Source organism: Coffea arabica, chromosome 10e (genome assembly GCF_036785885.1).
Source record: "Coffea arabica cultivar ET-39 chromosome 10e, Coffea Arabica ET-39 HiFi, whole genome shotgun sequence".
Taxonomy (NCBI): domain Eukaryota; kingdom Viridiplantae; phylum Streptophyta; class Magnoliopsida; order Gentianales; family Rubiaceae; genus Coffea; species Coffea arabica.
The window spans coordinates 2315682-2339669 of NC_092328.1; the positions used below are offsets into that span (position 1 = coordinate 2315682).

A 23988-nucleotide genomic window follows, 5' to 3' on the forward strand; every position below is an offset into this window, starting at 1 on the left:
ATGCCGGCACCGATTTCCTATCTACCCGTGAATTTGTCGCATGGTGAATACGCAAATTTGCTAATAAAATATCAATATTCCACTCGTACTTGGTATTAATCACTACTCCTTGGATATTTAATCTTGAGATTAAGCTGCTTATTCTTTTTTTTTTTTAAATCTTATAAATCAAAGAAAATGTTCGCTGAAGAGACAAAGTTCACGTTCGTTTTGGATTGTGATTTTTTTTTCCTTTTTTATTCATTGCCATAGGTGTTAGCAGCAATTTGCACATTAGGTTTTAAATTAAGTCAAAGGAACTTTTTTCAATTGTGAACGATTTTTATCATTTGTAGTCATGGCGGATTAAGGTGGGCACTGGGGGCATGACCCATTGTTCTCCCGTAAATTTTTATAATATCCATAAAACTTTGATATAATCTCGAGTCTATTTTCAAAATTTTCTTATAAACGAAGTGAAAGAAATATGTGATCCTCTAAATTAGTTATGAACCAATATTATAAAAGAATATGTAGGCCAAAAAATTTCATTTGAAGTAAATTAAAAAAAATTTCATTTTAACTTGTTGATGAATATTTTTTGGCTTAAAAAACTAGAAAAAGAGTAGGTAAAAAATTTTAGTATTAATTTTGCCCTCACTAAGAATTTTTTCTGACTCCGCCGCTATTTGTAGTGTTAATATGGTATGATAAGTAAAAGTGCATATTTGATTTTCAATAATGCAATCATAAACTCAATTTGCTTATATTAAGATGTTTTTTTTTATTGTACATCTTTTCTTTACTCAGGAAAAATGCATAGAGAGGATTTCTCCGAAAACTGACAATTCAAACAAGGCCGCTAATACCCTAATGACCTCATTTCTCTTGGGGTTTTAATTTTTACTTCTTGCTATTAATAGAAGAAATATTTTGGACACTGCTCTAGAATTGCCGGTATTCATCTAACGACCCAAAAAAAAAAGGGCCATTCTGGACTTTGTAGTTGAACTTGCACCCACCTTTCTTGCGATGACCTTTTCTAAGCATCCACGCATCCAACACCACTCCTGATTCCTCCCACCCTCCCCCTTATTACTATTGCTTACTGTTCATTCCCATATTCAAAAGTTCAAAACTGAAGCATCAATAAGGCTCTCTCTCTCTCTCTATACAACTGCTCTGGCGCTGTCCAAAACAATTCAAACATTTGCTCCTCCTATTTAAATTCTTCGCTTCAGTCCTTTTTTTTTTAGTTATTATTAGCTATTCAGAAGCTCCCTTGCTTTCAACAGATGCTCTCAAAAATTAGGAGTTTATTTGTAAGTGAAAATAAGTAGCTGAATTAGCGATGGCGGCAGAGCCGAACCGGAACTCGTTGACGGAAACCGGAATTCCCACCGGCTTGAACCGGATTAAGACTCGGCGAGTGGCATCGTCGAAGGACAAGGAGAGGAGAAGCTCGAGAATTGAAGATTCTGAGAATTTGAACGCTGACTCTCCTGGCTCCTTGCGGCCTTATGTCAAGCAGAAGTTCGGAGCTCTGGTTAAAGGACGTGTGAGAATCAACAGTCCTCGAGAAGGTTCGAGTTATTTTGCTTTTTTTTTTTAATCTTCCAAATTTGGATAAGGAAATAATTAATTAAACTTGTACATGCAGTACATAGAATTATTTCCTGTTTAAAAGAGAAATACACGAACGTCATGCAGACGTGAAGATGTTTGCTGTAGTTATGGAAGTAGCGGAGGCGTTGATTTTGGTAATTTTTGAGAAGTGGTGGAGAGAGGCTATTTGTGGATCGTAATCACGTGAATTTAATGTTTTTACCTATTATCTGCTGTTGTTTTGTTTGTCAAAATCATTGTCATGATATGAAAACGATAGAGTAGAAGAAAGAATACTCCACTATGTGTGCATACCTATTTAACTTTTAAATTTCTTTTTTTATTTTGTCCTAATTATTGAGCTCAAGTGTCAACTTAGTGTTACTTCATTTGCTGGTGATTTATTCTGGTATCTGAAATTCCGAATTGATGAAGTTAAATTTACCTGTTTTTGGCAGAACTATCGTCGTAAACATCCAGTGAGTTAATGACGCTTTAGTAGTCTCATGGAACAGTATCTGATGTTTCAAATTAGTTCCTCGTGATAGGGTGATTCATAGTTTACTAAGTCGCGTTTATTTATTTATGTTGCAGTAGCACGTTTTCCTTTAGAAATTATTTTAAGCAGTGTGTTAGGCTAAGCTAGGTAGACCACTATTGTCATGATGGTCGTGGTCCTCGGCGATAAGCATTGGAAGCCACTGCTCTGGTTGAAATGTAAGCTTGAGTACTTGTTAGATCTCTGCAGCCCTATGATCACCAGTTTAGAGTTGTCGCTTAGGAACAGATGATGTAAGATCTCGAGCAATAATCATCTGTCCATACGGTGAACTGTCATACCTCAGCAACAACAGAGGAATAAGACACATTTACTTTACAATGAATGTCAGCAGTATCTTGCTATTCATCTGAGCAATTCAGGAGGGGTAAAGAGAAGGACACAGATATGTTGTGAGTTTACGGTTTCTTAGTGTAGGGGAAGTTATGGTCTATGTATGTGGTTGGCTCCATGAAATCACCATGGGCTTTAATCTGCCAATAATCTGTTATATAATGCTTGAGGATCCATAGTTTGCAAAGGGATGCTGCTTAATAAATTAACACTGTCAGATGACTTCCTGTACAACCTCGCTTGGCTGAAGATATTAATATCACCTGTCGGTTCAGTTTTGTTGTACTGTTAAGTCTCCAGTAGTCACTTCAGTCCCTTTAGATTTACAACACATCCACAAGCTTTAACTGCAATCATGCCTGTTTTGGAGGTATGATATTGTTCAGATTCTTATTCTCAACATTGATAGGATGAGCATAACCAAGTCCTTCACTTCATTTTTCCTCTGATGATAATTTTCTACCTTTTTATTCGAAATATGTTATTTAGATATGTTATTTAGAAGTCATTGTTGAATCTTGATTGATGGATGTCAAATGAATGATATATTAATATTATAAAGTTGAACGTCTAAATGGTGTAGGACTGAAAACCAAGAGAAGAGCTAGGTGGTTTACTTCACATCTCTCTAAGGATTCTGATCAAGTGGCAGATGATGTGCCCCAACAGCTGGAGGTGATATTTGCAGATATATCTAGCTTGCGTGACTGTATCTCCACCTTGTTTGAATCTGAATGTTGATGTTGCTAAGCTGGTCATGTAACCTTGCAGTGTAATGATTCTCAAACTGGACAGGTACGCACAATGATGAAGCATACAACTGCAAAACAATCTGCATTAGAAGTCACAAGCAACCATAAAATGCACAAAGGTCTGAAAAGTTTTTCACACGAATTAGGTCCAAAAGGTGGCATCCCATCTGTGCAGCCTCGTGCTCGAAGTTTCAATGATATGAAGGTACAAGTAACTGCAGAGTACCAGCTTCTTAAATTGTGTTGTACAACATGATGTAAAACTCAAACACGACTCCCTTGAGCCTTCATTGGTTTCTTTTCCATACATCTGAATTCAGGAGCTGCTCAGATCATTGCATTCAAGGTTCGATGCTGCCAAAGAAGTGGTCAACACAGAGCTTGACTGTTTCTCAAAGGAGTTAATGGAGATACTGCAGGATGATTCCTTGTCGCAGGAAGGTCATAGAATGGCAGAGCAACTTCTCATTCTTGCCCAAGAATGCACTGAAATGGCCGCCTCCAAGTTTCGAACCAAATGTGAAGAGATTGTCCAAGATTTGACTGCAAAGAGGCAGCAATGTCAAGCAGGATTGTTGAAATGGTTGTTGACACGCATGCTTTTCATATTGACAAGGTGCACAAGATTGTTGCATTTTGAGAAGGATGCTGAGCCAGTTGATGGAAAATCTCTCCACAAGTTCCAAGAATGTTTGAAAAGCATTCCTTCTATTGAAGTAAATTGGTTTGTCAATCAAGAGATGGCTGGTTCTGAGTCAGATTATGCTATAAACCTTAAGAATGATTCTAAAAGAAACCTTCAGAAGAGAAATCATGCGTATACTCTCTTTCGACCTTCCCAGCACAGGTTTGAAGCAGCTGTTCAACAGGTTGATGCAATGTTTCCAAAAGATTTCACGAGCATTGGACAAAATTTACCTTCTGAGACCTCCCGTGTCCTTCCCAATGTCCAAGAAGTGGATGAATTGGGTGGCAGATTTAGTGAAAAATCAACTAACAGAGCTAGCATTAACGTGTCTAAGGAGCAGGAAAATTATATGGAGGATTCTAATCTAGTAATATGCAGGATATGTGAGGAACTCGTTCCTATTACTCATCTGGAGTCTCATTCATATATATGTGCCTATGCAGACAAATGTTATCTGAATTCTTTAGATGTAAATGAGCGTCTTATAAGACTTGCAGAGCTACTGGAACAGCTAGTAGAGTCTCGTAATCTCAGCATTCAAGCTACAGATGAGAGCCCTGAATATTCAAGGATGCAATTAGCAGATTCTGCAGTAGCATCTGAAGTTTATTCGCCTAAGGTAAATGAATTCCGGAATAGGGGGATGGATGGGATGTTTGAGGATATTCATGAGATGGACACTGCCTGTATAGAAGATTCCCAAATCGCAAGTTTTATTAACTCCAAAGGCTACTGGGGCAGCAAGCTCAATCTTTATGGTCCACCTTCTTCAACTGGGAGCATGACATCAGCCTCATCAACAAATACTCCTAGGGCTGGAAGTTTTGACCTATTCTGGCTAGATCACAATAATCCATCTGAGTTGGAGGATGTAAAACAGGTTGTTCATCCTGAATTGATCTATGCATGTTGGTTGACAGGCCATCTTTTGAATAATTGTGAAGTGCCTGAAAACTAATATATAGCCAAAAAGAAGCAATAACAGTGGTTATCTGCTTTTAAAAAGACAAGTAGGAAAGGAAAATTTTTGGAGTTAGTCTTTTTCCAGTGACTTTGGAGGTTGTTCTGCTAGTCTATCATTTACTGTTACTATTTTTGGTTTTTTTCTTTGTTGGTATGTATTAATAATTGGATATCCATTTTGATTCCATTAGCTTAAAATAATTGAGTGCAACATGTGGAAAAGAATCTTACATGTTCTAATGCTCAAGTTTCATTTCAGATGGCTGACCTTGCGGACATTGCTCGCTGTGTGGCAGGCACTGATCTTTCAGATGAAGGATCCAATGAATTTCTACTTGCTTGCATGGAAGATTTGCAGGATGTACTGCAACAGAGCAAGCTCAGAGCTCTTGTTGTAGATACGTTCGGTGGTCGAATAGAAAATCTTCTGCGGTAATTTTAAGTCCCATACAAGACAAGAAACATAAAATGGAAAATAAAGATAGAACTTTGAAGCTACCAACAAATGCTACATTTATGCAGAGAGAAATTTTTACTTGCTTGCAATCTGGTGGACCCAAAAAGTGATATTCAGCGTCCAGAAAGTGCCAAAATGCTGCTGGATAATGGATCTCAGAGTAGTACAATCTCTACACCTTCACATCCCTTGCATAAAGAACGAACAAGTATTGATGATTTTGAAATTATCAAGCCCATCAGTAGGGGTGCCTTTGGTAAAGTCTATCTGGCTCGAAAGCGAACAACTGGGGATTTGTTTGCAATTAAGGTACTCTTCAATCAATCCAACACTTGAATTTTTTTTTTCCCCCAACACTTTCAGTTGTTGGAACTGTAGCTGTAAACATCATAGTTTGATACTTTACGGCAGAATGTGTGGAGATTTTAGCTTGTATTTATGGAATTGATTTCAGGTTCTAGTTTCAAATTGGGAAGTTTTAATGTTATCTATAAGAAGTTGGTTCTATTATATAATTGAATTAACTTGTTGCAATTGAAATTTTGGGATTCATTTGACATACTGTGGAGACAATATGATTTGACATCTGCAATCAATTGATGGTACAATATCATCAGCCAAAGGATGGGGTTGGGTTGGGTCTTTTGTTTTTTCCTTTGGTGGGGCCATGTGCTGTGGGGTGGGCTTGGGGTTGGGGTTATATGACCTAGCATGATCTACTTACAAGTCTTCCTGTCTAACTAAAGTTTATCTTTGTTTAGATGGCCATAGGTTTCAAAAATGTTCTCCCCTCTTTGATGTCCTTTGTTGTCAAAATATAGTCGTTCTGGATTTTTTTTTTTGCATTGGGAGTCACAAAGGGCATATGACCCATTCAACTAAAAATAAAAAAAATTGTAGCACCAATGTATATAATTTAAGTTGTAAGGATTGTCTGGTTGTTCTGGATTAGATAGAAGGTAACTTCTCGTGGTGCTGCTTGAGCACCTTTAGTTGTTGCTGTGTACTTGTGGACAAGAACCCTCTCTCCTTTCCTCCTTATATTTTTCACTGTAGAACCTGTATGTTCTTTTGAACTCATCACGGGTGGATGAAATTAGGCTCTTTGTAGCAAGTATTTTAACCACTATCCCACAATCACAAGGCATGTAAAGATGTAACTTCTCGTTGATTTTTAACTTTAATTTATAGGACCAGAAAGTATGTTTGAAACTGTAGTATTGTTAGAAGTGCCAATTTTTTACTCATCAAGATTGTAGATTATGTTGGCTTGTGAAATTTTTGGTAATGTCCATCACCTCATATATAGCTGTCATTTAGTTAGGTGTTATGCACTTTTAAGTCTATTCTTGAGGTAATGTACTTTGTCGCTTTGTTTAGGTGCTCAAGAAAATGGACATGTTGCGGAAGAATGATATTGACCGTATTTTGGCAGAGCGAAACATCTTGATAACTGTCCGGAATCCTTTTGTGGTAATGTCCAATTTCTCTCTTTTGTAACATCTTGATAACTGTACGGAATCCTTCTGTGGTAATATCCAATTTCTCTTTTTTTTTTAATTCATTAATTATTCTTGTAGTTCATGCTTCAGTGCTGCTTCAAATATGTTTTATTCTTGGTCCTCATGCCACTCATGCTGCTTCAATTCTACTATATCTGTCGTATTTCTTAGTGAAAGAACCATGTACTTGAACATTCAACTGTTGAGGCTGTTAATGCTCGCCAGTTTGAGCCGTTGGAAGTATGACACAGCATAATTCTGGATGTCTGATCTTGTCCCTGCAGGTTCGGTTCTTCTATTCATTTACCAGTACGGACCATCTTTACTTGGTAATGGAATACCTAAATGGTGGAGATTTGTACTCTTTGCTTCAGAAAGTTGGTTGCCTTGAAGAAGATGTGGCTCGTATATATATTTCAGAATTGGTACGACAAATTAATCCTGTGGATAAATTTTTTAATCCAAATTGGGATGCTTTCAGGTCCTTGCAACTTTCTAATCCAAATTGGGATGCTTTCAGGTCCTTGCATTGGAATACCTTCATTCTCTGGGAATTGTGCATCGTGATCTGAAACCAGACAACATATTAATTGCACATGATGGGCATATCAAGGTATGGTAGCACAGTGTGTGTTGAATATATATGCTACAACCTGAAAGAGGAAAATCATATGCAGTGTTGTATGGCTTTCTATAAATCATAGCAATGCATTTCCCCTTTATGCAAGTTTGGTTTGACAGAATAGAGATGTTAAAATACCTCAAAAGTTTTACAAGTCTGAATTGACTTTATTTCTTTTGGTCAAAAGTATCAAAACAAAACTTGTTGTGAACCATTTTATTTACCAGATTTGCTAAGGTTAGTCTAAATCTGTATTTAGGACAAACTAGTAATGGTTATTTTATTTTATTTTTGGGGTGGGGGGGGGCATTTGGGAGAGGGGAAGTTCTAAGTGAGGAAGAAAAATTGAAATCACAAGAAAGAAGTGTTTCAGAAACACAAGTATGTTTCAATTGTGAGTTACTTGTGCAAGTCCAGTACCCATCATTGTGGTGATAAAATTCTAAAACAGATTATTTGACCAGCTTACAGATTTTGGGCTGTCAAAGATTGGTCTTATGAACAGTACAAGTGATTTATCAAGATGTGAGACAAAGGAAAATAATGGTTCGGGTGATCATGGTCAGAACAATCCAGATACTGTTGATAGATGTCAGCGATCAGCTGTTGGCACTCCAGACTACTTGGCACCTGAAATTCTTCTTGGAACACAACATGGTCCAGAGGCTAACTGCTCCCTTCTCTCCATTTGAAGCATTCTCCTTCCAGAAACAGTTCAAAGTTATTCAATGAAGCCTAAGTTGTACAATCATTTTTGGGTCATTTCTGCAGGTTATGCGGCAGACTGGTGGTCTGTTGGAATTATACTATTTGAACTCATTACAGGATTTCCACCGTTCACTGCTGAACTTCCAGAGGTAGAATTCATTTGAGTAGGCTTTTAATGTTTTTGGACGTCAGAGCAACTGATTACAAAAGTAGGCAAACTGGACTGTGGAATGTTTGCCATGCATATGCGTTACCTAATTCTTCTTATAAATTCTTTATTAATCCCTGTATGAGCAAACATTAAATAGTTTTACTTTGTGCAAACTGGACTGTGGATTTTTTTTTTTTTTAATTTTTCATGCATCATTAAGATGAGGAAATGCATCATAGACTAAGCCTGTATTGCTTTTTATCGTCTGTGGAATGTTTTCCATGCATATGCTTTGCCTAATTCTTCTTATAAATTCTTTATTAATCCCTGTATGACCAAACATTAAATAGTTTTACTTTGTGCAGTGAGAGTTACTATATTTGTTCTCACTCCAGTTGCCCATGTTCTTGGCTGGACAGATAATCTTTGACAATATACTAAACAGGAGCATTCCTTGGCCTTCTGTTCCTATTGAGATGTCCCATGAAGCCCAAGACTTGATTGACAGGTTAGTTTGTACAAATTTTTATATGTCGTGAGATTGTATTTGTAACATGCAGTATTTTATCAGCACTATAGATGCCTTTTCCCATGTCTCAGAATAAGCAAGGCATTATCTCGAACATTTTGGTTCGTGGCTCCTATATTTTTATATGCTGCAGTTAGTTGAATTCCAACAGTCTGTGTCTGCAATGGTAAAAAGCTTCTTTGACTAGACTATAATGCAAGTCAATTAGTAGTCATTGTTTAGAAGTATGTAATGATGTTGTCATAAATTTCGAGGTCATCATCTAGTTTAATTTTTCTATTGCATGAACAGTAAGCTAATATGGCCTGAATGTATAGCTCAATTTTGAATTTTTTATTTTATAGTTGATATAACATGGTTTTTCTTCTTTGTTACATTTTGCATGATTGCTGACAGAATATTACACGAAAATTACCATTTTAGGTTCATGGATTTAACACTTAAAGAATAGGGCTCTCCAAGTCAGCGCGTTACCCTCTCTTCTGTTGAGTTCTTGAGTAAAAGGAGGGAACCTCTCGATTACATGTAATTTAAGCCAAGGCTATCTGATATTTGGATGTGAATCTATGTTTTTAAACTAAGGAAAATTTACACTGATGACTTTGGCTGTTAAAACTGGTAGCTGACTTCTTGCAATAGTTTGTTTTTTCTTTTTGCCTCGCCTCGCCTCTGTTCTGTGTCAACTACTAGACTACCTGTTCCACGACTGATGTCAAATCAATCTTGTAGGTTTCTTGACCATGACCCAGATCTGCGGCTTGGAGCAAAGGGAGCATCAGAGGTTTAAATGATCTTGCGTAATTTGTTGTCAAATTAAAATTCTCTATTTGTTCTGATCACTGAGAAAATAAGTAGTAGTGCATTCCAAAGATAATCTAATATTTCCTTGATCCTTGCACAGGTCAAAGCACATCCCTTTTTCAGGGGAGTTGACTGGGACAATCTAGCTTTACAAAAGGTCAGCACTGGAAATATATTTGGCGCTTGTTCCTTTGTGTTGCATTTTCATGTTTGGAGTGGTTAATTATGAGCTTTTTTTTTTTTAGCTGTTTTTCTGCAGAATGTGGTCATTTTCAGCTTTTGTTTGCACAAATTTCTTGAGGAGAAAAAGGATTATCTTGAATTTAAGAAAAAACTTTCAGAATGCTGTTTATTAATCTAGTATTTAGGCATTTCTTTAAATTGCTTGGTTATTGTCACCATTTTCCCCATATTATTTACTAACTGCCAGTGATTGTTTTCATAGGCTGCCTTTGTACCACAACCTGAAAGTATGGATGACACAAGCTATTTTGTCTCCCGGTATAATTCGATTGGATTACAGGATGATGGGGATTGTAGTGATACTGCTTCTGATGTTTCTGATTTGTGCTCAAATTCTGGGCATGAGGTATATCAGCTCGGTCCTTGATTGCTATCTTTACTCAAATATACACATTGCAAAATGCTAACACTTTTATCTGCAAAGGCTTGGAATCTCAAATTAGAATTAAAATTAAAATTGTGTACTTACTGTCTGATCTTATGTCATTTCAATTCAACATCCTTCCTAGGCATTAGTTGAAGACACGTGTAAATGTTCAATCATGCCTCTGGTGGCCTGTAGTCAAGCATGTGATCTCTAACTACTTTTGATTTTACATCAGGAACTGTAATGAACTTATTGCTTTTCTGTGTCTTCATTGTGGGTTTGTGAATAATTCCATTTGCAGGGATCAACAAGGGTGGAGTGGGGAACCATTATCTGTTGTGTGTGTGAATCGCTAGATATGCAAGAATCTGCTCCTTGTTACCTACTGTTTTTTCGTTTGTCCATGAAGTATGGCTCTGGTTACATTTATGCTTGTTCGAAGTGTAGATGAATATTTCGATTTTCACTTAACCTGTTAAGCAACGGCTACAATGCCTCCTTGATGGAATCTATGATTAATGCACTTTGGAGAAAGACAAATGTATCCTAATTGATGGACAATTATAAACTTCCCTTTCCTCTTTGTTCCTTTACAGAAGATGGACGAATGTGGTGATCTTGCAGAGTTCGATCCTTCTCCTCTTGATCTTTCTTCGATTAATTTTTCCTTCAAGGTAACTTCTATTTTGGAAATGCAAAACACACTTTTGGTTTACATTTTTTGAACAATTTCCAATTACTTGCATTAGACAGCGCGCTGCTCTCTTTTTGTAGTTCATAGCGTTGCTGAAACACATTGCCGGTTTAATGTATGATGAATACCGTAGTTCATAGTGTTGCTCTCATTTTGTGGTTCATACCGTAGCTTTCATCAGTTAGACGTTCCTTCGACAAATCGAGCCTAAACTATTGCACTTTTCTACAGAATTTGTCGCAGCTGGCATCCATCAATCATGATGTGCTGTTACAGGGAGGAAAGGACTCGTCAAAGTGCTCTTCGCCAAGCAGAAATCCAGAAAAATAGCGGTTTTTATTGATTCATTTTCAAATAGAAAGTACCGGGGAACTTGATTAATTTGTAAATCAAAATGTACATAATAGACGCACTTTGCACTTAGGATTTCTAAAAAGCTCATTTAAGCCCCTTCAAATGCACTAGGACATGTACAAATGTTTTGGGAAAAAGCATTTTTGAAGACATTGATCAGAAAGAACTCAGGACATGTACAAAGACGTTCAACCGCCAGGACGATGACAAATCTGCTGTAGAAGCAAAGATGTAAGATACCATTTCAAAAGTATTCCCAAAATAACAGAGAGGAGATCCTCGTAACTAACATCCTTCAGACAGGAATTGGTAAGCCCTTCTTTGCCATGCTATCGAGGACATCATTCAGAGCTTGGCACAGCCCAACAATCTGTCAAAAGCAGCATAATATGTCAGAACGAACAATTAAATAAAGTGAAAGCTGCCAATCATGCATTTTATTTGATGAAAATGACCTGACCATCTAGGAAAGGCAGGGCAACATAAGCAGAAATTTACCTGTTGATCCCACTGTTGTAATTCCTCTGAATCATCCTCAAAATGTATGACACATTCAACCTGACAAGATGGATCCCGTATTAGAAAAGTTCATGAGAAACGGTGCATTCATAATTTCTGAGCTTCGATGGGCATGAGCGAGGTTGTGCAATAACAAACAAATGAAAGAGAAATGTAGAGAACTCCTCGTCGCTGAAAAAGATCTAGGATCTACCTGGTCAATAGATCCCCTCATTCGATCTTCACATATCATTCTTGAAGCAATTTTCTCAGCCTGAAAAGAAAATACAACATAAGTTCCGAAGGCCAGAAGACATGTAGGTTTATACACACGTACCTATGCACCAAGAATTCTACAGATTAAATAGTGTAAAATAATTGCATTAAACCCGTTGAGAAGATGCAAACAACACTTGAAAATGCTGGCTACTATTTTCCAATGAGATTAATTGACTGCATATTCCAATGACATATATAATCAAGAATTCTCCAACATAGGTGGGGATAGCCTCTGTACTTCAATGAAGCAATACAAAATGAACTCCAAAATAACCAATAACGAGCAAACTGATGCAGAGGATAGTATAGACCACTGGGAAATTCTCTCAAACAGGAGTTGCAATTTGGAGAAGACAACTCGAGTAAGAGAGATTTGTTATTACAGAGAAAACAGAGAACAGAGAATTGAAATGGATACAATCAGAAAGAATACTTCAGGCTACTTTCTCCCCTTTCCCTCGCTTCCTTTATACTACTTCAGCTAACCGACTTCCATTCCAGCAAGCTTTCCATTTCCGTAACAGACTTCCCGCGCAAACTTTCCCTTTCTGCACAAGCCTTCTATTTTTGGTTACTAACTAATTAACAAGATAGCTGACATGGCGTAACTAACCCAACCCGCTCTCTGATGTGGCATAACAAACTCCTAGCAGGATAATTCCAGCTAGCTTCATTCATTTCAGACGTAACAATACTCCCCTCCCCAAAGAGTTCTTGTCCTCAAGAACTGAAGTGCGGATATTTCTGGTGAAGATCAAACCAGTACTCCCACGTCGCGTCTTCTGGAAAACTGTTGCTCCATTGCACCAAGACCTGTGTCGCAGCTGTTCGCCCCCTACGAACCAATCTCCTATCCAAAATAGCCACTGGCTCCACCAGCAGATGACCCTGATCAGTGACACGAACAGGGATGTGTGGCTGCACCGGATGATCCCCTACATGTTTCTTCAGAAGGGAAACATGAAAAGTGGGATGTATCTTGACATCCGGGGGAAGTTGGACTGTGTAGGCAACGGAACCAATCCTGGCAATAATCTGGAAAGGACCGAAATATCGTGGAGACAGCTTTTGGCACGAATGAGTCCTGAGTGAGTGCTGCCTATATGGTTGGATTTTAACATAAACCCAATCTCCTAGCTCAAAGATTCGCTCAGATCGGTGTTGATCAGCCTGTTGCTTCATGCGATGTTGAGCCTTTTGGAGGTTGTGCTTAAGTAGATGAAGGGTGGCCTCTCGGGCAGCCAGGCTCCTATCCACACTATCAACAGATGAGCTGCCCGGCATGTAAGGGATGTGCAAGGGAGGTGGCTGACCATAGAGAACTTCATACGGAGTGCGCCTGATTGCTGAGTGAAAATTCGTATTGTACCAGAACTCTGCTAGTGGTAACCAAAAGCACCATTGCTTGGGGTGATCACTACACATGCACCTCAGATAAGTTTCCAAGCAGCGATTAACAACCTCAGTCTGGCCATCTGACTGAGGATGATAAGCAGTAGATAAACACAATTGGACCTTCAATAGCTGAAACAACTCTTTCCAGAAGTGACTAATGAAAATGGCATCCCTATCACTAACTATAGTTTTAGGGAGGCCATGGAGCCTATAGATATTATCCAAGAATGCCTGTGCCACTGAGAGGGCCGTGTAGGGGTGCTTGAGGGCAATGAAATGAGCGTATTTGCTGAGCCTATCCACCACCACAAGAACAGTATCCTTCCCATGAGATTGAGGTAGTCCTTCCACAAAGTCCAGGGATATGTCAGACCACACACGTTCTGGAATGCTTAGGGGTTGTAGCAGACCTGGATAAGCCACATTTTCCCCCTTATGCCTCTGACAAACATCACAAGAAGCCACGTAGTGTTCGACATCCCTCTGCATGTTTCTCCAGTACACCAGCTCCTTAAGTTTTCTATATGTCACCTGTACCCCTGAATGCCCCCCAATGGGGGTATCATGCCACAATCGAATGAGCTTCTTCCTTAAGGCAGAATCATTTCCCACTACCAACTTCCCTTTCCTCCTCAGTTGCTGGTTCTGGTAGGAATAGTGCACCAGCTGAGAATCATTTGTCGAATCCTGCAACTGTTGTATAATGCCTTGCAAAAAGGGATCCTGAACACAACTCTGTTGAATCTCAGTAAGTAATGCTGAGCGAATGACTGAGATGGGAGCTAATATTGCTGCACTGTCAGAAGGCAGCCTGGATAATGCATCCGCCGCCACATTGTCAACTCCCTTCCTGTATTGAAGCTCATAGTCGTACCCCATAAGTTTGGCTACCCATTTCTGTTGCATAGGCGTGGACACCCTCTGCTCGATCATGTATTTAAGGCTCTGGTGGTCAGTCTTAATGATAAAGCGCCTGCCCAGTAGATAAGGCCTCCACTTTTGAACTGCACTCACGATAGCTATCATTTCCCTTTCATATACGGATAGACCCTTATGCTTTGGGGCCAAAGCTTGGCTATAGAAAGCCAAGGGTCTTCCCTTCTGACTCAGGACTGCCCCTATACCATCACCTGAGGCATCCGTTTCTACTTCAAAGACCTGGGAAAAATCAGGTAAAGCCAGCAGGGGTGGGGAACTCATAGCCAGCTTCAATGCTGCGAATGCTGCAGTAGCCTGGTCTGTCCACACAAAACTGTTCTTCTTGAGCAAGTCTGTCAAAGGTTTGGCCAGCTTCCCAAAGTCCCTTATGAACCTCCTATAGTATCCTGCTAGTCCCAAGAAGCCCCTTAACTTCTTCAGGTTAGAGGGTATAGGCCATTGTTGAATGGCTTGTACCTTTTGAGGGTCTGCCTGTACTCCTGCTCCTGAGATGACATGCCCCAAGTAAGCCACCTGTGTTTGAGCAAAAGAGCACTTGCTTTTCTTCACCCTTAAGCTATGCTGCCTTAATGTGTCAAAAGTGATCTGCAAGTGCCTGGTGTGATCAGACCAGGTTGAGCTAAACACAAGTATGTCATCAAAGAAGACCAATATGAACTTCCTCAAATAAGGCCTAAATACAGTATTCATCAAACTTTGGAAAGTGGAGGGTGCATTAGTCAGACCGAAGGGCATTACAACAAACTCATAATGCCCCTCATGGGTTCTGAAGGCAGTTTTGGCAATGTCCTCAGCACACATTCTTATTTGATGATACCCAGATCTGAGGTCCAATTTGGTAAAGAAATGAGATCCAAACAACTCATCAATCAGTTCTTCCACCACTGGAATGGGAAATTTGTCCTTCACAGTAGCCGCATTTAGTTCCCTATAGTCAATGCACATCCTCCACGTTCCATCCTTCTTCTTGACTAACACCACTGGGGAAGAAAATGGACTTGTACTGTGCCTGATGACTCCAGATTGTAGCATTTCCTGAATTAGTTTTTCAATCTCATTTTTTTGAAAGACAGGGTATCTGTAAGGCCTTACATTTACTGGTGGTGTCCCTTCCTTGAGAATAATCTGATGGTCATGACTTCGGTGTGGAGGAAGCTCAGAAGGTTCTTGGAAGATGTCCTCAAACTGCATTATCAGCTCCTGCAATTCCCTTGCTTCAAGATTATGAGTCGAATTAGCTACCTGAGAATTCCCCTCTATCTGGCAACAGCTGCTTGCTGGTTCACTTGCTGCTACCTGTACAGGTACAATAAAGCATAGTTGCGCCGAAGCAATCTGCTCCGGTTTGTGCAAGATCTTCTGCATGACCCTTCTTCTTACCAACTGAATGGCCTGTTGGCCCTTCCCTCGCAACACTATCTTCCTCTGCCCCTGTAGAAATTCCATTTTCAGCTCACCAAAGTTCCACTTTATATCTCCCAGGGTGGACAGCCACTGCACCCCCAGCACCAACTCACAACCTCCCACAGGCAACACCATGGCATCCACCTTGAACGCCTGGTTCTGCATTTTCCAAGCGAAGTCACGACACAACTTGTTAGTGTTGATTTTGTTGCCATCGGCTACTTCCACCATAAGAGGTGGTACTTCTTGCACCCTCAGCCCCAGCTTGTTAATTAAATCTGGATGAATAAAGTTGTGAGAACTCCCACAATCAATGAAGATATTCACTGAAACCTTCTCTACATGACCAGTTACCCGCATTGTCCTAAACTGAGGGACAGCAGTAAGAGTCATAGCATTTAAAGAAATGTGAGCTAAGTTACCCTGTGAGGCCTCTCCCTCCCCCTCAGATTCTACTTCCAGTTCCTCACCATCATCCTCTGCACATACTTCCAATCGAAATAGCTGTCTGTTCCTACACCTATGGCCAAACCCATACTTTTCATTGCACCAGAAACAGAGACCCTTTGCTCTTTTTTCATCCATCTCAGTGGAGGTCAGCCTTTTGAATGGTCTCCTGGTGTGGCCTTCAAGAGCCTTTTCACCCCTTTCTTGGCTAGGAGTGGGTAGTAACCCCTTATCATCTACCCTCCCAGTTCGATCAAGGTTGATCTCCCTCTTCCATGGTCCTTCAGAATTCTTTTCTCTCCTCCACCTGTCCTCCACACCAGAAGGGAAACTATTTTTAATCACGCTCCTCTTTTGCTGAGTTGAAATTTTGGCTTCTTCCAACTTAGCTAGGGTCCTGGCATGTTGCAGTGTTTTTGGCATGAACATCCTTACAGCTAGTTGTATCTCAGTCTTCAAACCACTGAGGAAGCAGCTGGTTGCGTAATCTTCAGGGAGATCCACCCTATTTAGCAGATCTTCAAACTGCTCTTGGTACTCCAAGACAGTTCCTTCTTGTTTTAAGGCTTTTAATTCCCCCATTGGATCATCGTACAAACATCCCCCGAACCTGGAGGCCATCTCTTTGATATAGTCTTCCCATGCAGGCAAGTCTCTTGTGACACGTGACCTCATGAAAATCTGATGCCATTGGAGAGCCTTCCCCTCCAGATTCATCGCAACCATCTTCACCCTCACATGAACTGGTGTCTCATCCACCTCAAAGAACTGTTCGATCTTGAACAACCACCCTTGAAAGTCCTCCCCATGGAATCTGGGAAATTCCAGACGAGAAAAGCGCGTAGGGGCTTGGTACGTCCTTCCCTGAGTTACCTCATTTTCAGACGGCGAACTCCTTGCGGATTGTCCTCTTTGAGAGTGCAATTCCAGCACCAAATTCCTAAGGGCTGCCATCTCTTGCTCAAATTGCTCCTTCTGCTCCTTCATCATAGCCTTCACGCTCTCCTCCAACCTTCGGTTATCCTGCGATCTAGTACCCTCCGCCATTGTTATACGAGCTGGTCTGTCCCCAGCTCTGATACCACTGATGCAGAGGATAGTATAGACCACTGGGAAATTCTCTCAAACAGGAGTTGCAATTTGGAGAAGACAACTCGAGTAAGAGAGATTTGTTATTACAGAGAAAACAGAGAACAGAGAATTGAAATGGATACAATCAGAAAGAATACTTCAGGCTACTTTCTCCCCTTTCCCTCGCTTCCTTTATACTACTTCAGCTAACCGACTTCCATTCCAGCAAGCTTTCCATTTCCGTAACAGACTTCCCGCGCAAACTTTCCCTTTCTGCACAAGCCTTCTATTTTTGGTTACTAACTAATTAACAAGATAGCTGACATGGCGTAACTAACCCAACCCGCTCTCTGATGTGGCATAACAAACTCCTAGCAGGATAATTCCAGCTAGCTTCATTCATTTCAGACGTAACACAAACACAACTAGAAAACATAGAAATTGACGAGAATGGCACCAAATACTTGAAATTGGCAGAAAGAAACAGACCTTTTGAGGAGCAATGCCCAGCAAGGTCCCTAACTCATCAAAGCTATTTCAAAGAGACAATGCAAAACCACATAAGCACAAGTAGATACAAATACAACAACAGGATATATTGAAAGCAAAAAGAAAGTTGAAAAATTTGTAAATAGTAGGAGTAATATCAAATGGTTTTTCCACCTTATATTTGTGTAGAGTTTACTAGCACTCAAGAGATTGTGTTCAATCATAGCACGATCCAGGACAGTAAAATTGTCGGGCAGAAGCGCTTTCTGCAATAAATTTACACAATCCAGGGATCAAAGCAGTAATTAGAAACAGCTGCATCTAGCATCACATCCAAACCACCAATTAGAAAGTAAGTTAGACCTGATGTGGTTTCAGCTCTTCCGCAAAAGCATCAATTTCTGGTTTTCTCAAAATCCTCTCCAAATAAACCTAGAATCAATGTTAAAAATCAAAAGACAAACATAAAGGAAATGAAAAGGTAGAAGACAACAAAGAACTACCTGCCTTGATATGCAAATCTACTGCATCACATTATTATGCTTATGAATCAGATAACATGCAAGTTTCAATAATGTTTACAGGAAAACAAGTTGTAGAAAATACCTTCTGTAAGATTGGATAAATCTTCAACTTGGAGCACCGTTCATCCTGCAACAAGGTAATGAAATTTTAGGGGAGGAAAAAAGAAGAGAGGAGTCAAAGGCCCATCAGAAGCACTAATTTTGGCAAAACGACTCATCTCATTATTATTATCACATCGTACTAGCCTAATTTTAGTAACTACTCAAAGCTTATTCATAAGTTTCTTATAGGAGAAACATTGTTCGATCCCAACAATTATGACTACAAAGATAGATGTTATAGACAGTATTCTACCCACAACGTTGAGGCAAAACATATCTTTTCAAGTGATGAAAATCAGGGCTTGACCCTCTTCTGTAAAGATAAATCGGAAGTAAAGTAGCAGAAGAACTTTTGAAGAAATAGAGGAAACTTATAAAAGTGATAATAGCAAAACCCCATTTTCCTTTGATTGTAGACACAATTTCAGAGAAGGATACCATGTACTGATTGTTCAACACGAGAATACAAAGATGAAATTTGCTGTGTAAAACATATCTTTTCAGGCTATGAAAATTAAGGGTTAACTGTCTTTGCCTGTAAAGATACATCAGAAATAAAGTGGCAGAAGAAATAAACTTGTAAAAGTGATAATGGTAAAACCCCATTTTCCTTTGACCATATCTCATGAAAAATCAAGAGGTATATATTAGACACAATCTCAGAGAATGATACCATATACTGATTGTTTAACATGATAATGCAAAGATGAAATTTGTCTGGTTAAAAGAAAGAGCAGGAACCCTATCACGTAACACAGGGATTAACCCCTTAGGGTAATTAAGCCTAACCAAATTCAAAACAAAGCATATAGAAAGCTCCTGCAATCTAGTTTCTCATTATTATCAACCTTGTACAATGTGGCAAGAACACGTGAACGCTGAGGACCTGCTGCAGCCAAAATTGTGCATGTCACAGCAGCTGCTAGAGCTTGCTCCAACGCTTCTTCATCAAGCTCTCTGCAACAAAAATCATACTCATGAAGCACATACACAATACCAGTATAGATGTTCCAGAATCACTACGAAAAAGAATGAATCAATGTCTCATGAGAGAGATTTTCATTAAGGCTTGTATATTCTTGAGGACATTCAGTATCTATTTCCCAATGCAAATCACCCCTTTTTATATCCAATTCTTAAAGTACAAATGTTGACAATTATCTGTATGCAGATTTGGCTTCAAGGAGGCAGTTTAAGTCTAGAAAACTTACTCATCCCCAATTTGCCGCTTCTCTATTTGGGAAATGTCATAATAACGTAGAGCAGCTTCCAAAAATTTTCTTTTCAGATCAAGAACCCTAGCATAGCAAACCTGGTACAATCAAGATACAATGATTAAAGCATAATAATGTCATTTCCAGCCAAAAGATATTCTTAACATCAGATAATGTCTACCTTGTACTGCAAATTCAACACTTCGTGTCCACTGTTGCTAACCAAAAATGAAGCTTTGTTGATAAAGGCTTCTGCATTAACAGCATCATCATCCTGTCCAGGTAACCATGAATGCAGTTATGGCAGATTGATTCCACGCAATGACCATGCAGACAAGCTCCCAAGACAGATGCATAAAAAGGCTCAATTGTGAAGCCAAAAGTCAATGGCAAGACCAATTTGGCTATTCTTTTTGAGATCAGGTAAAATGCTTTCCTAGATCATCCATCATGGTAAAAAAGAATCCAATATGTGAAGCAAATGATGAAAACATAAATTGAATGTCTCCTCCATCAATTTAAAGAACATATGCTTTCAGAAAATGAATATTGTGATAAGCAGAGAGAAGTACAGAGGTTTGTGAGATTGACAAAGTTTCCAAACTGCAGTGATGCAATACGTTTGCACTAACAAAGTGTAGCATCATGTGGACAACTATCCCAGAATATCATAGTGATTGCGCAAACAAACATGCATTTCTTTGAGATTTAGACAGCAGATATTTGCCAGCATAAATCCAGTGAAAGCTGCATCCCATTGACTCAATGCAAAGGGTTTAATGAGGCAAATACTCAACAAGGACTCAACCTGTGCCCAGTCCAACTCATTAGTGAATCCACTCACAATGCCTTGACCAGACAAGCCTTCAAAAGATAAGAAAACAATGCCAGTCCTATCACTGTTACCTGGGAGTAGAAGGCTAGCTACTCTATACAGTGATTCATGTAAAAGTGGAACACCAGGGTTTGGCATTGTGACCCCCCAAAGTTCCTGTCCAAAAACAATTGCATACTTTTTTGTTTCTTTTTTGGTTCATTTTCATAACATTATTCTTTTTGGCAGCAGATGGCTAGCTACTCTATTCAGTGATTCATGCGAGAGTGGAACTATCTGGGTTTGGTATTGGAGCCCCAAAGTTCCTGTCCCAAAAACAGTAGCACACTTTTATTTTTTGGGTTCATTTTCATAACAAATTTTTTCTCTTTTGTTCTTCACGCATTTGAATTGCATGAATCCAAATAGCAGATACATAAATACAACTGCTGTACGAGGTACATATCTGTACAAACAATAATTGATACTTGGAACTAATTATTTAAGGTCCGTATTTGTAATTGTTCTAAGATCCAGCTGATTTTTGGAAAATATAAATTATTTTTTTTAAGTGACAATGATTGTGCCAGTTTCAAGTCAGATTTCAGTAATAGTTACAGTTTCATGCGTCCTAGGATCTCCAGGTAACCAACACCCTGCACAGCTTTCATCAAGTTCAAGGACACTAGACGCACATCCTGTCTAAAATAAGTTATTTACTAGATTCCACACTTTGTATCAGCACATATATGTATGTGTAAATAGTTACAAGTAACTAAATCTACTAACAAATAGAACAAGTACCTCAAGGTAAAGACGGGCAATTTGTACACACTTTGATAGCTTGAATGTATCATCAATCACTCTAGAAAGACAGCAGAGAAGCAGAAAATTAGCTTTTGCAGATTAACTGAGATACCTGGTAGTTGTACTGTAATTGTTAAAATTGTTAACAAACCTCATTGCAGAATCTAGATCAATGCCGCTCAGCATCTGTGCAGCTTTTGACCACAATTGTTCAGATTCATATAACTCTGCAAGCTTCTCTCGGATTATCAGCACCTATAACCCATTTTTATGAGGCACATTCAGCAAAAGGGATAAATCCAACCATATAAACCACATCAATGAATAAGCGTCTGTGTTGTAACGAAAAAGTAAACAAAGAGAAGAGGATTAGTGATGGACATATTAGACATACAACAAATATTATCTCCCAGCAGTTACTGATTAGCACCACCTTATGACTCAAAAGATTTGAACAGTAAAAAGCAACCACACAATACTCCTAGTGAGAATATGAAGCTATGCATACAGTAGACATGTTTTAAAACTAATTGGACACCACCAGCTAAACCTCCCTTAGACATTCGTGGGCAAGGAGAATCAAAAGAATAAATAGAGATCAGCATCATAATTCAGTCAAGTGATAAAGCCACTAAACAAGACGCAGATGTAAGAAGAACCGATGCAAACAGCAATTCTAGCATTTCTGGTACACAAACAAATACCACAGGTGCTAAAGAGTAATTCGTTAGAACAATTCCTTTCCAATCAGGAACATTAGTACTATTTCACACAGCAAAAGCCAAATCTCATGATAATGTTTCATTTTCATGCATTTTGATTAAACATGGATAAAATACGTCAACAGTTAAGAAACAAAACTTTTGATGCCTAAATACCCCTAAAATTTCCCATCCCCTAGCCATGAAGTCCTCTATTCCCCAATAACTCTACTGTCGTAAGTTTAACCAGCTTTGTGTGCACTATGTCTTCCTAAAAAAGAATCCAAAAGGATGAAGAAACACTTGAGTGAGGCAATCAGCAGCTTCATTCTAGGCCTAATTAAATCAGGTTAATTATACAAGCAATTTCATCACAAATAGATAACGAGAACAAAAAGTAGACGTTAAATCTACAATAACCAAAGCACGAAATTTCAGTTTCAATTCCCGACCGAAAGCGGCATTGAGGACAATCCTGGTAAACATACTATTACTAAATCGAAACCTGTTCCTCAAAGGACACAACGCGAGGCTGAATCTGATTAAGAGCATAATGCGCAATCTCCTTTTGTGCCTCCGGCTCCAAGTTCCTAAGCTCTTGCGCGAACGTCAGCAAAAGCTGCCTCGATACAACCAGAGGTACATCGTCCGATAACACTGAAAATTTTTTCACAAAATTCATGAAAAACTAAGTAAATAAAATCATCAAACCTAGAAAATTAAAACGCAACCCAAACTCAATAGAATGTCGACATCGACTGTGTGTTTACTGTGATCGATGAACTTTTTGGCTTGTGCGGTATCGTTTGAGGCGAGTACGGTGGAGAGAATGTGCTTGTACTGCTCGATTTTTTGCCTCTGATCACTGATCCCAGAGGCGCTAGCGAATGCCTTCTCCATAGTTCTCCGTCGTCGTTAGCCTAGGGTTTAGACTTCAGAGACTTCCGAGATTTTGGTGTTTTGCTTTTCTAGTAAGATTGTGGAGTAGTAAGGAATAAACCGGGGGTGACATTTGAGCAAGCGAGGTTTTTATAGGACAGGGTGGTGCAGAATGGGATGCAAAATAATAAATTTGGATTTGATCTTACCTTTCCTTTTCGTTTCCTTAATTGTAAAATTTAAATGGTCATTTTGTACTAAAATGCAAAACAAAATAAATTGTTTACACAGTTCACAAAAACCCAAAGAATTAGCATTCATTAATTAATTGGCCATTAATTTTTTGTTAACAATGCTTGGACTCATTTAACTCATGTTAAAAGATTTTACCCCAAAAAAAATGGTAAAAAGATGAAAAATGTACACATCAGTTCAATTACAACTTTATGTAAAGCAGATCGTCATAAATTTGATAAAAAATATTTTTATCTAATTAAAAATGATTAAGGGGTTATAAAGGAGGTGTCTTTTTATAATAAATAAATAATGAGGTGCCAATGCCATTAACATTTGCCAAGAGAAAGAAATAGAAGAAAAAACAGAGAGAGTTTTTAATATGTTCTTACCCTGACGCTGACGCCAGCCAAATAAACAGACAACTAGAGATTTTTCTCACTTCTGCTGATTCGCCGGATCACCCCCTCCTGGTCTGTGCCCGCCCTCCTTCTTCCGCCACTGCCTTTTTCTTCTCATCGCCTTTCTGTCTCTCTGTTCTATTATCTATACGGTAACGATCTCTTTGTTTCTTAATTTGTCTTTATTTTTAACAGGAACCAACAAAATTTTCAGTTCGATACTGTTACAGAGCCACTCTAACCACCCCCACCTCCGCTATTAAAGGTAAGAAATGCTTCCTGGGAGTTATTTTTTACCTGCCGGAAGTTTCTTATGTGTGCTGACAAATATAACTTTTTGGAGCCTCGAACGTTGAGATGATTTATTGCCTGAGGTCCAAAAGTTTGGATTGCTAAAGGTTTTTGGATAGCACTGGGATTAAGATAGTCTTTGATACCTGGTTAAGTGGGTAGTAGATCCAAGAAAGCAACTTGATCTATCTA

At 39.0% G+C, this 23988-nt stretch overlaps 2 protein-coding genes across 7 annotated transcripts; one reads left to right on the forward strand and one right to left on the reverse strand.

Moving 5' to 3' along the window:
- Positions 1-939: 939 nt before the first annotated feature.
- Positions 940-11459, forward strand: LOC113712275 (probable serine/threonine protein kinase IRE4). 6 transcript variants are annotated; one of them, XM_027235612.2, is made up of 17 exons: positions 940-1562; positions 3060-3151; positions 3248-3433; positions 3549-4796; positions 5139-5311; positions 5402-5645; positions 6717-6809; positions 7123-7263; positions 7359-7451; positions 7925-8117; positions 8232-8317; positions 8739-8827; positions 9578-9629; positions 9750-9806; positions 10095-10238; positions 10856-10933; positions 11185-11459. In XM_027235612.2, the coding sequence occupies exons 1-17, from the start codon at positions 1331-1333 to the stop codon at positions 11281-11283; spliced, it is 3300 nt and encodes a 1099-aa protein (XP_027091413.2). In that variant the 5' UTR covers positions 940-1330; the 3' UTR covers positions 11284-11459. The 6 variants fall into 6 exon arrangements, 4 of the variants coding, with proteins under 4 accessions (XP_027091413.2, XP_027091415.2, XP_071923850.1 ...); XM_027235614.2 differs by having other exon boundaries at positions 3272-3433; XR_011821977.1 differs by lacking the exons at positions 10856-10933; positions 11185-11459 and adding an exon at positions 9272-9373 and having other exon boundaries at positions 10095-10225.
- LOC113712276 (COP9 signalosome complex subunit 4-like) lies at positions 11271-23103 on the reverse strand. Its single transcript, XM_027235616.2, has 14 exons — positions 22762-23103; positions 22497-22648; positions 21442-21545; positions 21288-21348; positions 19851-19943; positions 19667-19767; positions 19304-19412; positions 18436-18480; positions 18193-18261; positions 18004-18095; positions 17830-17872; positions 12020-12079; positions 11806-11865; positions 11271-11677 (listed from the first exon to the last, which is right to left on the reverse strand). Exons 1-14 carry the CDS (start codon positions 22889-22891, stop codon positions 11603-11605), a joined length of 1194 nt encoding a protein of 397 aa, XP_027091417.1. The 5' UTR covers positions 22892-23103; the 3' UTR covers positions 11271-11602.
- Between the last annotated feature and the right edge of the window lie 885 nt (positions 23104-23988).

What these genes read in the sequence shown, in the direction of transcription:
- LOC113712275 (XM_027235612.2), top strand. Translation starts at nt 1,331, where the DNA reads ATGGCGGCAGAGCCGAACCGGAACTCGTTGACGGAAACCGGAATTCCC. An exon ending in GAAGTTTCAATGATATGAAG is followed by an intron (nt 3,434 to 3,548) that starts GTACAAGTAACT and finishes ATCTGAATTCAG; the next exon opens with GAGCTGCTCAGATCATTGCA. An exon ending in GTATATATATTTCAGAATTG is followed by an intron (nt 7,264 to 7,358) that starts GTACGACAAATT and finishes GGATGCTTTCAG; the next exon opens with GTCCTTGCATTGGAATACCT.
- LOC113712276 (XM_027235616.2), bottom strand. Translation starts at nt 22,891, where the DNA reads ATGGAGAAGGCATTCGCTAGCGCCTCTGGGATCAGTGATCAGAGGCAA. An exon ending in AAGAGCTGAAACCACATCAG is followed by an intron (nt 18,096 to 18,192) that starts GTCTAACTTACT and finishes AATTTATTGCAG; the next exon opens with AAAGCGCTTCTGCCCGACAA. An exon ending in TACAACAGTGGGATCAACAG is followed by an intron (nt 11,678 to 11,805) that starts GTAAATTTCTGC and finishes TGCTTTTGACAG; the next exon opens with ATTGTTGGGCTGTGCCAAGC.